This window comes from Lissotriton vulgaris, chromosome 10, assembly GCF_964263255.1.
Source record: "Lissotriton vulgaris chromosome 10, aLisVul1.2, whole genome shotgun sequence".
Classification (NCBI taxonomy): Eukaryota; Metazoa; Chordata; class Amphibia; order Caudata; family Salamandridae; genus Lissotriton; species Lissotriton vulgaris.
Window position 1 is genome coordinate 1142010084 of NC_141698.1, and position 15433 is coordinate 1142025516.

At 50.3% G+C, this 15433-nt stretch overlaps 1 protein-coding gene across 1 annotated transcript in view; it reads left to right on the top strand.

The window, feature by feature from the left end:
* The window catches only part of LOC147689480 (uncharacterized), a 242627-nt gene that overhangs the window by 115040 nt on the left and 112154 nt on the right, over positions 1–15433 (top strand). The window contains exon 3 of the mRNA XM_086939929.1: positions 9590–9931. Coding sequence (XP_086796055.1) covers positions 9590–9931 — 342 coding nt within the window. The remainder of the gene's footprint in view (positions 1–9589; positions 9932–15433) is intronic.

Below are 15433 nucleotides of genomic sequence, written 5' to 3' on the forward strand. Positions count from 1 at the left end.
CACCTGGGCTTTCAGGCCTCTATACAGACCCTCCAGCATTTCGCGATTTCGCGATTCACGAAAAAATCGCAAAATCGGCAGATTAGCGCGATGGCCGCGATATTTGCTGATTTGGCCGCTAAAAAGGGTCTCCCTGAAGAAAGGAAATAATAAAGGCTTCTTATTGGTTGCACGCGGCGCACACGTCACTAAGCGTCGCCGTGCAGCCATAAAAGAGTTGCTTCCTGCTCCCAAACTCTGCATAACTCGGTGTAAGCAATTCGAGTGTAATACATGGTGTGAATTAATTCCACTGCAGCAGGATGGAATTAAGAAAAACTGTTACCTGCCATATTACAAAACTCTGGTCGTAATTTTAGAGCTCTATGAATGAGGCAGATTTTCACCCACTGTACCCAGTGCTGAAACTGAAGATATAAAAGCGCTGTTTTTCACTGTGTGTTATATCATCTTTATTGACTGATTTTCTTTAACGCCGAGCTGGGGGGAGGATAAGGGACGAATGCACAGAGATGACTGGTGGAAGTATGCTTACCTGTCTGTAAACCCTCTATCCTGGGAGGGCCTTGATTTATTCAGCCATGGTAATTACCATGGCTGAATAAATAAAGGCCCCCGGGATAGAGGGTGGTAAGTAATTGTTTATATCCTTTTTTTGCGCGGATTTCATCAGCCGTAGCAGATCATATCAAGGGAACTCTTTAGTCCTCGCCACTGCAGGAGATTTCAACAGCAAGCCGTCTGACTTCCGGAGTCTTTATGAGGCACTGAAAACCTTTAGAGGGTCAATATTAGGTCTGCCATGCAAAGCGAATAACCTATGTCGGGATACAGAAATCTGTCAATTAATGCAGGGAGGATGTTTTATATTTTAATTCACAGAGCTACCTGCTCTTTAAACTAAATCATTTGTGCTACTAATTTACGCATCCTCATTTCGGCATCATCAGGTAAGCTAAAGTAAGACCCTCGATTGTGAAATAAATATGTCTGCAAACTCAGATCAGACAAAGGTTCAACTTCACAGCTTCCAGTGGGTCCTGAAGATAACACTTTGAATGCTGATTTTTTAAAGCAGTAAGGAAGACTCGAATTGGAAAAAGCAAACAAAAAACGAATTTACAGGCCAACTGGCAGTTTCTTTTTCGGGAACTTGGCTTCTGGCGTACAACCCTTGTAAAAGTCTATTCCTTCGCGCTAGATGCATGTCCCCATTCTAAGTTATAAGTGTCTGCAGGAGTGTATTTTGTTACCATTGTCTGGTCAATTTTTGGTTGGTCACTTAATACTTACAAAACGTGAGTCACCCAAGGTTCCTTAGCTCATTTTAACCAGACTGTAAACAAGACTTTTTTATATCCTCATGCCCTCCTACGAACCTTCAGTCAGATCTGTAAATAAGTCACCATCACAGTGGGATTTTCTGTTTTGCTCTACCATTTTAAGTATGGGTGTACGTGTTCTAGCGCGCAGAGGGGTGTAGGGTAATAACAAAAAACACAGGGCTTGCTAAACGTAAAACGGGTGCCAGTAGGTTTGCAGCAGCTCTGTTCAACCCCTAATAAATCTACTCTGTTCATAATTTACCCAACACATGGGAAAAAGCTAACTGAGGTGCGACAATATCTGCATCTCTGTATTTTTCTGTTAATTTTGGATAAAATAAATTCATGTTTTGTGGGCTCAGAGCCTAGCTTTCTGTTCTAAGTTTTGTTTATGTTTGCCAGCATGGGCGTGGTTAGCATTGGTGCAAAAGGTGCTGTGGCACTGGGCCCCAAAGCTCTGAGGGCCCACAGGGTCTACTATGCTGCATTTTACTACTCGAACAGCAGTCAAAGGAGCTATTCCCTTTGCTTGCATCAGGGCCCATGGCCTCCTTGCAACACAATTGTATGCAAGCAAGGATGCATATGTGCGTTCTACCAAATATTTTTAATTAAAAGAGTTCCTTGACCTATAGTACCACACAAAGACCCTGCGCCCTAGGGTGCCTGAGGAAGAGGTGTCCTGCCTCACAGATCCAGGAGGCAGCGATGCCCCGGCGGGGGTGCATAGATGGGCAACAGAACATTCCAGGGAGCAATCTAGCCCCCTCCATGAGGTTAGGACTGGAGCTGTGCTTCCGTAGAGCTGCAGATACTTTAAACATGCCTTTTTCAAAGTGGAATATTCTGCTGAAACAGTTTCCATTGATTTCAGACTGAAAATGAATGATTAAGATTAAAATAAAGTGCCGCAAAAATGCCGCTAAATTTCCATATTTGTGCAGCTAAATTTGCTAATCCATGCCGATATATCCTGGGGGTCTGTCTATGTGGCCAGTTATCCGTTTCATGGACATGGACACGTGACCCTAGTCCAACCTCAGCAAATAGGCAGGAAATATTCCATCCAGGCGTTAGTGCCATGAACACATGCAATGGTGTGAGACTTCGGTCAAGGCTTGTGTCTGTACTGCGGGGTTCTCGAAAAGATTAGCACACACGGGTTCTCGGGGTAATGCAGGTTTTATTGCTTTGTACAACCGACGTTTGCGAACAGGCACTCTATAAAAGGGTAGTGGTGGGTCCGCCTCCTCCGTCCTGGATCTTCCTCCTGTTGCTCGTCGGTCCCAAGGTCTCCTGGGTGTTGTAGGCCTTTTTCCCGCCGTCTCGCTGGTCTCTTTGCGCCGGTACCCCAGAGAAAAAGGAAAGAGAAATGTCTGTCTCAGTAAAGGTGTTGGGCGAAACGTCTCTCAGGGAAGGGAGTGAGGGGAATCACACGTGCAACCTTCAACCTTGACTGTGGGATGTGAACCCTTGTGAAAACCATCAAGGGTGTGCAGGGGTGTTCTTTTTTTTATGCGGGCTTCCCTCGTCTACCACCACCCCACGCTGTGTTATCGGACCGTACCTGGGTGAGCCACACTTCCGTGTTAGTGTGGCTGGGCGATGCGCGTCCCGCAGAGCCCCCTGGCCTCCCGCGGTAATCCACCTCAGGTTCGTTGTCTGGTCCCGCCGCCGCCTTTCCTGTTGGAGTCGCCCTGTAGTTCTGCCTCGTCTCAGGTTCCGTCCGGCTCCACCTTCCTGGTCTCTCTCCGCTGTCCCCGCTGTGCCTGGGATGATCTTGTTGTTCCTCCTCAACCTCCGTCCTACTCTCTCCGTCCTCCTCGTCCTCCGTGCTCCGATCTTCCTCCGTCCTCCGATCTTTGTCTTCTCCCTCCGTCCACTCCGCTCCGCTGTCTCTCCACTCGCTCCACCAACCTCCAACTCCGCCTCCGGGTGTCTCGCACACCTGGCTGGACTCCGGGATGGGCTTTACGTCGTCAGGGAGGGTGTGTCGCCACTCTGACTCCGCCCCCTTAAAGGTGCAGTCTCGTAGGTGCACTGCTTCAGGTCGTCTCCGTACGACGTCGGGGGTATTCCACGCCTCTGTATGCTGGGAAGAAAAGGTAGACACATTACTAGGCATACCAGGGGGGCCCTCGTCGGGGTCCCCCGCGTCACAGATGGCTTGTGGTCTTCAGGGTGGGCCAGTGTCTGTCAGTCATGGTATGATCTGACATGAAGTCTAGAAGTATTCCTAGCATTTCCAGGCCTGACCATGACCAGCTCAGTTGTCCTATTTCATTCTCTGCCAACGACAGTCTTTGTTCTGCTGAACTCTTACAGTGTTCTCTGTAAGTTGTAGAGAAAGTTAGACTTGTTGCCTTTGTGGGTCATAGAAGAGTGGTTGGTATGCCCTGAAAGCAGTGCTTTAAATGGGCCGGGACTCACCGGTACGGAGTACCTGCACTTCTTTGATTTATCACTCTGAGTACCGGCACTTCTCCACTACCCTGGAGAGTATCGGTACGCATGAAAAGGTAGGCTCATTGGCTGTGCTGTGTCTCTGGCAGCGAAGGCGCCGCTTCTGCAGCCTCGATCTGAGCCCCGGCTGAGCTATCCAGCAGGGCTCGTTTGCATAATGTCCGGTGCCCACCATCACGCTGTGCCTGTCAGAGCAGGGTTATCCTGTGCGTTCTGCAAGCACAGGAATCATGTCAGTGCCCTGGCAGTGGCAATCAGGCTACCGCCAGACCGGCTGGTGGCAATTAAAAAAGCCAAGGTAGGTGAAGAGAAAAGATGGCTTTCATCATACCTGAGTCTTTTGTGTGTCTGCTATGTTTGTGTGTATGCCTGATTTTGTAAGAAAAGCGTGAAAGAGAGAATCAAGACACTCTCAGGAGGTATTTTAATGAAAAGGTGTGGCACTTTGTTTGTGCATGTCTGCTCTGCGACAAAGATTCATAAATAACGGAACAGGAAGAGTGGGTGGGTGAGTGGATGAGTGAGTGGATGGATGAGTTAGCAAGGGTGGATGTATAGATGGATGGATGAGGGAAAGCATGCATGGGTGAAAGAGGGTGGATGATTGGATAAAAGGGTGGCTGATGGGTGGTAAGTGAAAGATTGGATGGATGGATGGATGGATGGAAGGGTGGGTGATGGATGAGTGAAAGGAGGGTGAAAGTGTGGATGGAATAAAGGAGTGAAAGGGTTGATGGATGAGGAAAAGGGTGGATAGAGAGATAAATGAGTAAAAGGATGAATGGATAGGTTTGGAAATGGGTGGATAGGTTTGGATGTGAAGGGTGGACAGAGTGAATGGTGAAAAACTGAATGATGGATGAAAGACTGAAGAGACGACAGAATGTAAAGGTTAAATGGTGAACATCAGCAAGTAAATGGTAGGATGAAAGGATGAATGGATAGATCTGTGGAAGAGATGAGAGATATCTCCTGGGGAGGGTCATGAGCAGTTGCTTCATTTGCTTGGTGCCATAGGAGCTTTGGAACGACGTGGGGGTATTATCAGTTTCTTCCTACTCGTGTGCTCAAACATTTTTAGAATTGTGCCAAACAACAATTAACAGTAGAACATTAAGAAGGCGCAACTACTGCAAAAAAATGGTAATGTTCACATATTATCGCATTTCTTTCTTTTTGTGGAATGAGTTAACCTGCTTTGTTTATATAAACACATTTCTCATGTGTGTTGGTGTGTGCTGCAACTAATAGACGTTGTTCAGTATCATCAGGTCTTGCCCTTAGCCCCGCCCCCTCACTACACCTCTAGCTCATTTTAATGAGTACCTGCACTTATCTTTCCCCATTTAAAGCACTGAAAGAATATTCATGTAGGGTCAGCCCCGGTGTTGAGGATGGGTCCTTTCATGGCCCCTTCTCTTGTTTTGTAGCCAGAGGAGCTTGTAAGAAGCTCTGGGGCCACTACAAAGGCCTGGTGAGCCCCTCCGCCGTCCCCTTTTACCCAAGAGGCAGGGCGGGGTGTCTATTTAAAGGGTCTTAAATTCATATTTTCAAAAGGTTTTTAGAGGTGGCCATTGGGTGACCTATGATGAAACGATCACCCTATTTCACCCACAAAGAGCTGTGTCTTTACCGGACTCCATGCACTGTCGTGACATGTGAGCAGCAATCGGTGCTGTGAATAAAGTGTGACTTGGCGTGTTGTAGTCATTTCATTGTGCACTCGATGGTTAACCTTCAATTGACCTACATCGATTACCCATTGCTGAAGATTAATTAATGTTCCCTGTTCTAGACTCCAGTGCTTGAAGCAGATGAGTGAGAAGTGGTTTCTTCACAGCAGTGGAACCTTAAAACTTGTCTCTGACGTGCAGCACGTGAAGTGTCGCCCCTCCCTCCCTGCTGAGTGGGAGTCTATAGGAGGGGCAGTGCTGGGGTCGAATCCATAGGAGGGGCAGTGCTGGAGAGTCTGCTCTACAAAGTTGTTGATTGTGAATCTATAGGGGAGGCAGTCACTGAGTGTGAATCTATAGGAGATGTAGTGCTTGGGAGCCTGTGCTACAGACAACCACAGTGTGAATCTATAGGAGTTAGAGTTCAATCAATCAATCAATCAAAGACATTTGTAGAGTGCACTACTTACCCGTAGGGTCTCAAGGCGCTTGGGTGGGGGGTGCTGCTACTGCTCGAATAGCCAGGTCTTGAGCTTCTTCCTGAAGGAGAGGTGGTCCTGGGTCATGCGCAGGTCGGTCGGGAGGGAGTTCCAGGTCTTGGCAGCCAGGTAGGAGAAGGACCTTCCTCCTGTTGTCGCTCTTCGGATGCGGGGGACGGTGGCGAGGGCGTGGTTGGTCGATCGTAGGTGGCGTTTGGGAGCGTAGAAGTTGAGGCGGTTGTTGAGGTAGCTCGGGCCTTGGTCGTGTAGGGCTTTGTGTGCGTGGGTGAGGAGACGGAAGGTGATTCTCTTGTTGAAGGGGAGCCAGTGCAGGTCTCCCAGTAGTCCGGAGATGTGGCTGCGTCGGGGGATGTCGAGGATGAGTCTGGCTGAGGCGTTCTGGATCCGCTGGAGTCTCTTCTGGAGCTTGGCGGTGGTTCCGGCGTAGAGGACGTTGCCGTAGTCCAGTCGGCTGGTGACGAGGGCCTGGGTGACCGTCTTCCTGGTCTCGGTGGGGATCCACCGGAAGATTTTCCGTAGCATGCGCAGGATGTTAAAACAGGACGCGGAGACGGCGTTGACTTGTCTGGTCATGGAGAGGGAGGAGTCCAGGATGAAGCCCAGGTTGCGTGCGTGGTCTGTCGGTTTGGGTGCGGTGCCCAGGGCAGGGGGCCACCAGGAGTCGTCCCAGGCGGAGGGCGAGGAGCCCAGGATGAGGACTTCCGTCTTGTCTGAGTTCAGTTTCAGGCGGCTGGTTGTCATCCACTCGGCTACGTCTTTCATCCCTTCGTGAAGGTCGGCTCTGTCGGCGGCGGGGTCGTTGGTCAGGGAGAGGATCAGCTGGGTGTCGTCAGCGTAGGAGATGATGTTGAGGTTGTGTTGACGTGCGATGGCCGCGAGGGGGCTCATGTAGACGTTGAAGAGGGTGGGGCTCAGCGAGGATCCTTGAGGGACGCCGCAGATGACTTCGGTGGCCTCTGACTTGTACGGTGGTAGACGGACTCTCTGTGTTCTTCTGTTGAGGAAGGAGATGATCCATTCCAGTGCCTTCTCCTGGATTCCGACGTTGCTGAGGAGCTGCACTAGGGTGCGGTGGCAGACAGTGTCGAATGCCGCGGAGAGGTCTAGGAGGATGAGGGCCGCTGTTTCTCCGTTGTCCATCAGGGCTCGGATGTCATCGGTGGCAGCGATGAGGGCGGTCTCGGTGCTGTGGTTGGCTCAGAAGCCAGACTGTGAGGGGTCGAGGGATCCATTCGTCTCGAGGAAGGCGGCCAGCTGTTTGTTGACGGGCTTCTCGATGACTTTGGCTGGAAACGGGAGGAGCGAGATGGGGCGGTAATTCTTGAGTTCGGTGGGGTCCGCTGTAGGTTTCTTGAGTAGGGCGCTGAGTTTGGCGTGCTTCCAGCTCTCCGGAAAGGTGGCGGTGTCAAAGGAGGTGTTGATGATGTCCCGCAGGTGGGGTGCGATGACAGCGTCGGCCTTGTTGAAGACGTGGTGAGGGCAGAGGTCGGTTGGAGATCCAGAGTGGATGGAGTTCATCATGCGGACGGTGTCTTCGGTGCTGATCGGAGTCCAGGTGCGGAGGGTGGTGGTGGGGGGCGGTGGTTCGGTCGTGGCATGCGTCGGTTGAGTGCTGAAGCTGTTGTGTATGTCTGCGATCTTGTTGTGGAAGTAGGAGGCGAGGGAGTTGCAGAGGTCTTGCGATGGGGTGATGTCGTTGTTTCCGGCGTTGGGGTTGGAGAGCTCTTTCACGATGTTGAAGAGTTCCTTGCAGTTGTGTGCGTTGTTGTCCAGCCGGTCCTTGAATGCAGTTTTCTTGGTGGCGCGGATCAGTTGGTGGTGCTTCCGGGTGGCAAGCTTGAGGGTGGTCATGTTGTCCGGTGTTGGTTCCCTTCTCCAGGCTTTCTCGAGGGCTCGGCAGTTCTTCTTGGAGCTCTTGAGTTTGTCGGTGAACCATGGGGCCTTCTTGCTGCCGGGTCTGCTGGGCGGGGTCCTCAGTGGGGCGAGGTCATCTGCGCAGTTGCTGATCCACTTTGTGAGGTTGTCGGCGGCCTGGCTGGGGTTCGCTGAGCTGGCGGGAGGGTGCTGGCTCAGGGAAGCGGCGAGCTGGTCGGCTGTGATCTTGTTCCAGCTTCTTCGAGCAACCTGTTGCTGGTGGTGGTGGATCGTTGTTCTTTTGAAGGTGAAGTGGACGCAGCTGTGGTCCTTCCAGTGGAGTCCGGTGGCGTGGCTGAAGGCGATGTCTTTGCTGGATGAGAAGACGGCGTCGAGTGTGTGTCCGGCGAGGTGGGTGGGGGTGGACACCAGCTGCTTGAGACCGAGGTTGGCGAGGTTGTCGAGCAGGGTGATGGTGTTGCGGTCGTTGTTGTTCTCCAGGTGGAAGTTGATGTCCCCCAGGAGAATGTAGTCAGCGGAGGGGAGGGCATGCGGGCTGATGAAGTCGGGGATGTCCTCGCTGAATTGTGTGCGTGGTCCCGGGGGTCGGTAGATCAGGGTGCCTCTGAGGGTGGTTTTGGGGTCCGTGTGGATCTGGAAGTGCAGGTGTTCGGCGGTTGTCAGGGTGTCGTCGGTGTTGGTCTTGATGCGGATGGTGTCCCTGTAGATGATGGCGATGCCCCCTCCAGTCTGGTTGTCACGGTCTCTTCGGGTGATCTTGTAGCCCTCTGGGATGGCGATGGCGATGTCGGGCGCTGAGGAGTCGTTCATCCAGGTTTCCGTGAGGAAGGCGACATCAGGGGCTGTGGTGTCGAGAAAGTTCCAGAGTTCGATGGCGTGTCTGTGGACGGAGCGGGTGTTGAGGAGGATGCACTTCAGGTGGCTGCTGCTGGTGTTCGGCTTGGCGGGTGTTGGTGGGGGACAGGTCCGGATGCAGGTGAACTTGCAGAGTTCTGGGGAGTCTGCTTCCCCTATAGATACACACTCAGCGGCTGTGTGTAGCAGTCACTGAGTGTGAATCTATAGGCGAGGCAGTGCTGGGAGTCTGTGCTAGAGACTGTCACAGGTGCAGTAAGGGTGCAATCCGATACTTACTGTAGTTACGTTGGTGCACGTTTCGCCTCTGTCAGAGGGTGAGACTATAAAGGTGCATGTAAACAGAGTGATGCGTTTGCAGGTGTGAATGGAGGCCGGGGTAAGCTCTCCCTCGCAGACATTACTCTCGGCTGGTATTTAATCTTTGTTTGCATCATCCGTTCTTTGAGGTCTGGCTCTGGGCTTTTTCAGTTAATAAACTCTGGTTGGAGGGTACCTTTGCTTTGGGAATCAGTGCTGGAGTCTGAAGGGCCGTCTTGGCCTGCTCTGCAATAACCTCTGTGCCCCTTCTATTCTGAGGCTCACTTTGGGGGTTTATTTTCTGTACCCTGGGCACCACTGGGAGGTCAGAAGGAACCTGTGCTCTTCTGTGGTTCAGTACTAATCAATAATCAAAACTGGGCTTCTGGCTCCCTCCAATCATAGGTCAAGGAACAGCAGGTCTGGTCCGCTATTGAATGTTTAAGTTGCTGTGCTCTGTCTTGGTGGCACCTGCCTGTGCTCTTTCAACTCTGTGGCCAATTCCCTGTGAGTGAGTCAACTCTTGTATGTCTGATCTGTCACTCTGTCAATCGCCGCATACACGGATCCTAATATTGTGGTCTTCTCTCCCATCTAGTGCTCTGGACCGTCTATTCATGGAGCCTAACGTCAACGCTTGCTCAAGAAAAGCTGTTTGCACCCACCGGCTCCTCTGTCCTCTTGTCTGCTCCAACCAAAGACAAGTTGGGGTTCGTTCAATGGACTTTTCTCCAAGGTGGTGAAGCGAAGCCGATCGTTGATTACTTCTCAGACAAGAAAGACCTGTTGATCATACCTCGCTATGCAGCAAAGGTCGAGTTCTTCACTTCCAACGGGTCACTGCTGCTGAAAAATGTCCAGGCAGCAGACAGCGGGGTGTACAAGGTCACCATCAACCTGAGAGAGGACGAAGCCAGGCTCATCGAGCTGATCATCATCGGTAAGAGAATAGTGGCTGTTGATTATATACCTTAATTTGTGACTGGTCATGGGGTTGGAAGAGATTGAAAACAACAAAGGAGTGCTTAAGTGTAACTAAAAAAAACCCATATACCCAAGAACAAAAAAAAAGTAATAACAGTGACAGTTTATTCCTGGACCCCAACCTTGGTCAAGTAGTTCTGTGTGTTTTGCATGTCTGTTCCTAAAAGTCAGGAGGCGTCCACCCTGTGGCCAGGGATGACTATGTCCAACAAGGCAAGGCAAGCAGCCTTTTGTTTAGAAGGACCCTCACTCACCACTAGTTGGTGACATGCTTCGTCATCGGGTCCCCGCTTGGGTGACCGAATGCCGCCCCAGCGTGCTACAACGCCTGAGTTACAGCGGAGCGGGTTTGGTGGTGAGTGTACTAGTGATTCAACTCAAATGTGTGTGCAAAATAAGTGACTGCAAAATTAAAAAATACAGGGTTAGAGCCCTAACAAAATATTTAATGCAGGCCAACCCGTATTAAGGTTAAAAACGTGAAAGTCGGACAACCAATGGTACTGTATTAGGTGACCTGTGTCCTTAATTATAGCAACTGGTCAACATGTTTCTGCTGTCAAAAAAGCGGGATCGCGCAGCATTCGTCAGGACCACACTAAATGGCACTCCGGGGGTATGCACGCTCTAAGGTACACCCTCCCATGAGGCACTTATGTGAAAAATACAAAAATTTGTTAAAAAGAAGAAATTACTCACGGTTATTAACCGTGGCGGCGCACTGTGGAGTACAGTCGCCTAGAGGTACGAATTTTAAGAAACTCGTAGACTTCCTGGGTCAGGACAGCGTTGGGAAATGTTCACGCAGCGTCTTTCACGCCTGCGACTCCCCGCCCAGCACCTACATCCAGGGACCGCTGTCTGCCAACTCAGGCGTTGTAGCACGCCGGGGCGGCATTCGGTCACCCCAGCGGGGACCCGATGATGAATCAAGTCACCAACTAGTGGTGAGTGAGGGTCCTTCTAAACAAAAGGCTGCTTGCCTTGCCTTGTTGGACATAGTCATCCCTGGCCACAGGGTGGACGCCTCCTGACTTTTAGGAACAGACATGCAAAACACACAGAACTACCTGACCAAGGTTGGGGTCCAGGAATAAACTGTCCCTGTTATTACTTTTTCTTTTGTTCTTGAGTATATGGGTTTTTTTTAGTTACACTTAAGCACTCCTTTGTTTTTTTCGATATAACCTTAGGGGGCACAGGAGTGTTGACTCGAGCCCTACCTCTCCCGTTGATACATAAAGTTGGAAGAGATTGTCCAGCATATCCCCATGCCAGGCACGGTGCTGTGCTGTGAAAAGTTCCAGATGTGCTGAGCTTCTTTAATCTGTGTGTGATGTGTGACTGGTGTATAGTAAAGAGACACTAACCATTGGAGGGTATTGGCTGAGGAATACAGCATCTGCCACTGACCGACAGTCGCGGGTGAATATTAGTAGAGCAGCCCGCTCCTTTTCTGGAAGTGTGCCCAAAATCTGGAATTCCAACACAGTCCACATCAGAACTACCCCGTCCCTCACAAAATTTAAAATGCAGCTCAAAGGCCTCTTTCTCAATCGTTCGCTTCCGTATTATTGGCTGCCGCCGGAGCTCACTAGCGGGAACCTGGAAGCAGCCCGATTCGTTGACAGCAAGACATCTACCTCCACCAAACCACGGACTACTCCTCCGCCCCCCCCATCCCTAAAAGAGGTTGGCTTTAGCCACTGTGCACACTGCTAGTACTTCATCAGACCTCCCTGACTTAATCCGGTACAGCTCACCCAGACCTCCGTAGCTCCATCAACAGTATGTATAATACCCTGTTACTGTATCTTTTTTCTTGATACTGCTGCATTACTGTCTGGTTTCCTGCCACGTATGTTGTAAAGCGCTCCGATGCCCTCGGGTCTGGCCAGTGCTATAGAGAACTTTTAACATAAAAAAATGTGTGAATTGGATGGAGGTACCAGGTTGATCCCGATCAAGATTTTCTCTGGTTCTTTTTCTCAATGATGGCAAGGCCCGAAGGGCCCGATGGGTTGGTATGCGGCCTGAGCCATCACCCGTGGCTGAGATTAATTTAAGCGTTCCAGCCATCACTTTCTGATGCCCTAACTGCAAGGACTCATTTATGGACTGATGCTACGCTATACGTCAAGTGAATGAGTATTGGCGTCAATGCGTTCATTTGTTCAGGGAGCGTTGGCTGCACTGAACGCGTTTGATCAGATTGTGTATCTCCCTTCGGGGTATCTTTTCATCAGTTCAGGGCGTTTGAGGGTCCACGGGGAAGGGCTTTGGGATAGCAGTCCAGCCCCTCTGTCCGAAGGGACCTGTCCTGCAGAATCTTCAGTGCCTCCTCTTGAAGCAGCCCTGCTGTAGAGATACTCCCATGGAGCCACTAGTTAGATGGGGGCGGGAGGCTGTAATCCATCAATCACGGAAAATGTCAGACTTCGGGGGCAATCTTCACTTTAGCAAAACCAAAAGTGGTGTCTGTTGGACTCCTCAGCCCAGATGATGGATTCTGCACCCCCAGGCGATCTGGTGAGACGGGGGTTATCTATATCCCCCTTCAAGCATTGGAACGCTTGGTCTTTGTGGAACGATATCAGAAACTTTGGTGATCGCCAGCGTACCAGAAGGTACATCGATGACCTCTGCTACTTTTGGCGCAGAGGTTTGGTTTTTGCGAAAAGGGTGTGGATCTCACATGTTTCTTTCCAGAGGATATTCAGCATTAGCAGGGGAACCATCTCAGACTGGGGCCAGCCTACAGGGTGTGTTGTGATAGAGGCGGGAGCAGTTGGATACCAAACCTTTTGAGAAGGATCCACTGTCCCTTACCCTCTACAGCAAACATGAATATGTTGGTACAGTTGGGTGCTTGGAGTATAAACAAAAGATTGAATATTTACTAACTCTGATTCCAGTTCTAGATGCGGGGCAGTGGCTGGTCTCCTGCGCTTTCACACAGCTGCGCTTGTGGGTGTCTGTTTGGCCCACACCGGTGTCTGACCGCAGGAAGCCGGCGTCCGGCATCCTTCTCCTGGGATCAAGTCACGCCATTGGATTATGGACCAAATATTATCCATGAAACTAGTGAGGAGGCAAACTTATCCCTGAACCTTTGGTCTTCCACGTTTAATTCTGCTTTCTCAGAATGTCTTGAATATTTTTGAGGTGTCTGCCCATTCTAATGTGTTCTTAAGATGTGCGTCACGTTCTGTGCACAAAAGGGTCTGCTGAGCCGCAGATCCAAATTTCTGTCTTGGAAAACTTGACTCTTCATTTAATGCGTTTAATTCTGGTTACATTTAGGATTACAGCTATCCTGGGGATTGGTCAAGAAGTAGCTTAGGAGGGCCAGGGCAGCCGTTTGATTAAAATAAACTAATTGTAATATGGAGCTGCAGTTAGGATTTGAGTCTGGTGGAGGTCTAGGGTCCCATTTCTCTTTTAAATAAATTCATTGTAATTATATAGTTAGGTTAGTTCATCTCCTTTAGTGACGGAGAACATTTAAACATACATGTAGGTTCTTTCCAGAGACCGCTTCCGCTGATTGTTGGCAGAGACCTACTGTATCCCTTCTACGCTTGGTGTGTCCTTTTTGTGCCCACACATTGCTCATGAGTCTGTTCCTTCTCGTCTAGTCTAGTCTAGTTTTCTGCTTCCGGTTCATTGCCTTTCCTTCCTTGTACTTGTCCCACTCAAGGAGCATTTTGCTCTCTACAAGTTTTGATTGGATGAGTGATGTTTCTGATGCTGCTACAATCTTGCATTGCTGTGCTTGAGGGACTGTTTGTCTGCTTCTGTCTCTCCTGCTACTTCCCTCTTTTCAGCCCCCCCTTCTTTTAAGAGTATTCCCCAGTGTCTGCTCACCCCAGCAGCCTTGTACTGTCCGCACATCCAGCTACTGTATCTGCAAGGTGCTTTCTTCATGTGGATCTTAATATGTTCCATGATGGCTTCCAGTCCGTCCACATGCACAGTGGCAATCCTAGACTGTTTTCTTATCTTGCTTTAAGAAACCTCATCCAAATGTGTCTGCTGCATATGCATGCTCACCTTCGACTGACCTCTTCTAAATGTTTTTCATTAAAAGTAAAACCACACATGCGGACTCCATCTGGGGGAAAAACATTGGCAAAGCCGGTAGGTGCCGCAGGCAAGACCTTTTGGGCTTTGTCAATGATTGTTACATGTAGCAAAGGGTAGGGCTTCGGTTGATGTCATGTGTTTTCATTTTAAGGATGGGATCAATGTAACGGTGGGCTGAATCCAAGAGAGGCCAAGTGAGGGTGGAAATGATAGAGGTCAAAGCTGTCCCGTTTGACCCCGGTGACCTTGCTTCCCACCGTTCTCTAGCGGGACCGCGGTACCTGGACTCCACCTCAGGTCCTCTCGTCCGCAGTGGTCCAGAGACGCACCGGACCGAGTTCTCCTCCTCCACCCTTCTAGTGACCAGGGCTTGGGCTTGATTCAGCGCTGCGAGCCCCAAGCGGACACAAGTCAATCTTACTCCTGGAGTCTTCTGACCAGGTCTCCCGCCCTCTGTGTCACTTATCAGTTCACTTTTCATTGCAAATACATCTTCTTATTTTTCAAGATGTTGGTTTCTCATACTGTCATCAAACTAACAGGGTTTCACTTGCAGTTCTAAAGTTTAAATCCATATTCCTTCAATCTTTAATAAAGGATGTGTAGCTAAAAATGGACATTCATTCATTCATTCAGGCTGTAACTTAGTGTTTTGAAGGTGAAGTATTTATGGTCTTTGCCCTTGAAATGGAGAGTGCGTTGATTTCTACAAGTTAAAAAAAAAACCCTTAAAAAAACCTTTTCTTTGCGCAGACTAGGGCAGTTAGCCACACATGAAACTATACGTAATTGATACTTTGTAGCTATTTATTCACGGAAAACGAGGTGTTGCCTGATCCGGAGAGAGTCTTCCACGAAACAACTGCACAGAGCCTTTGTGCAAGGTCTTCCTTTAGCTCGGTGTCCTGTCTCCCCTCGCTTTGTTAGACTCTATCCTCTGCCGCCTTGGCGGGCTCCATGTCCTCGTCCGCCTTGGCGGGCTCCATGTCCTCTTCCTCCTTGGCGGGCTCAATGTCCTCTTTCGCCTTGGCGGGCTCCATGTCCTCTTCCGCCTTGGCGGGCTCCATGTCCTCTTCCGCCTTGATGGGCTCCATGTCCTCTTCTGCCTTGGCGGGCTCCATGTCCTCTGCCACCTTGATGGGCTCAATGTCCTCTTCCGCCTTGGCAGGCTCCATGTCCTCTTTTGCCTTGGCGGGCTCCATGTCCTCTTTCGCCTTGGCGGGCTCCATGTCCTCTTCCGCCTTGGCGGGCTCCATCTCCTCTTCCGCCTTGGCGGGCTCCATGTCCTCTTCCGCCTTGATGGGCTCCATGTCCTCTTCCGCCTTGGCGGGCTCCATGTCCTCTTCCGCCTTGATGGGCTCCATGTCCTCTT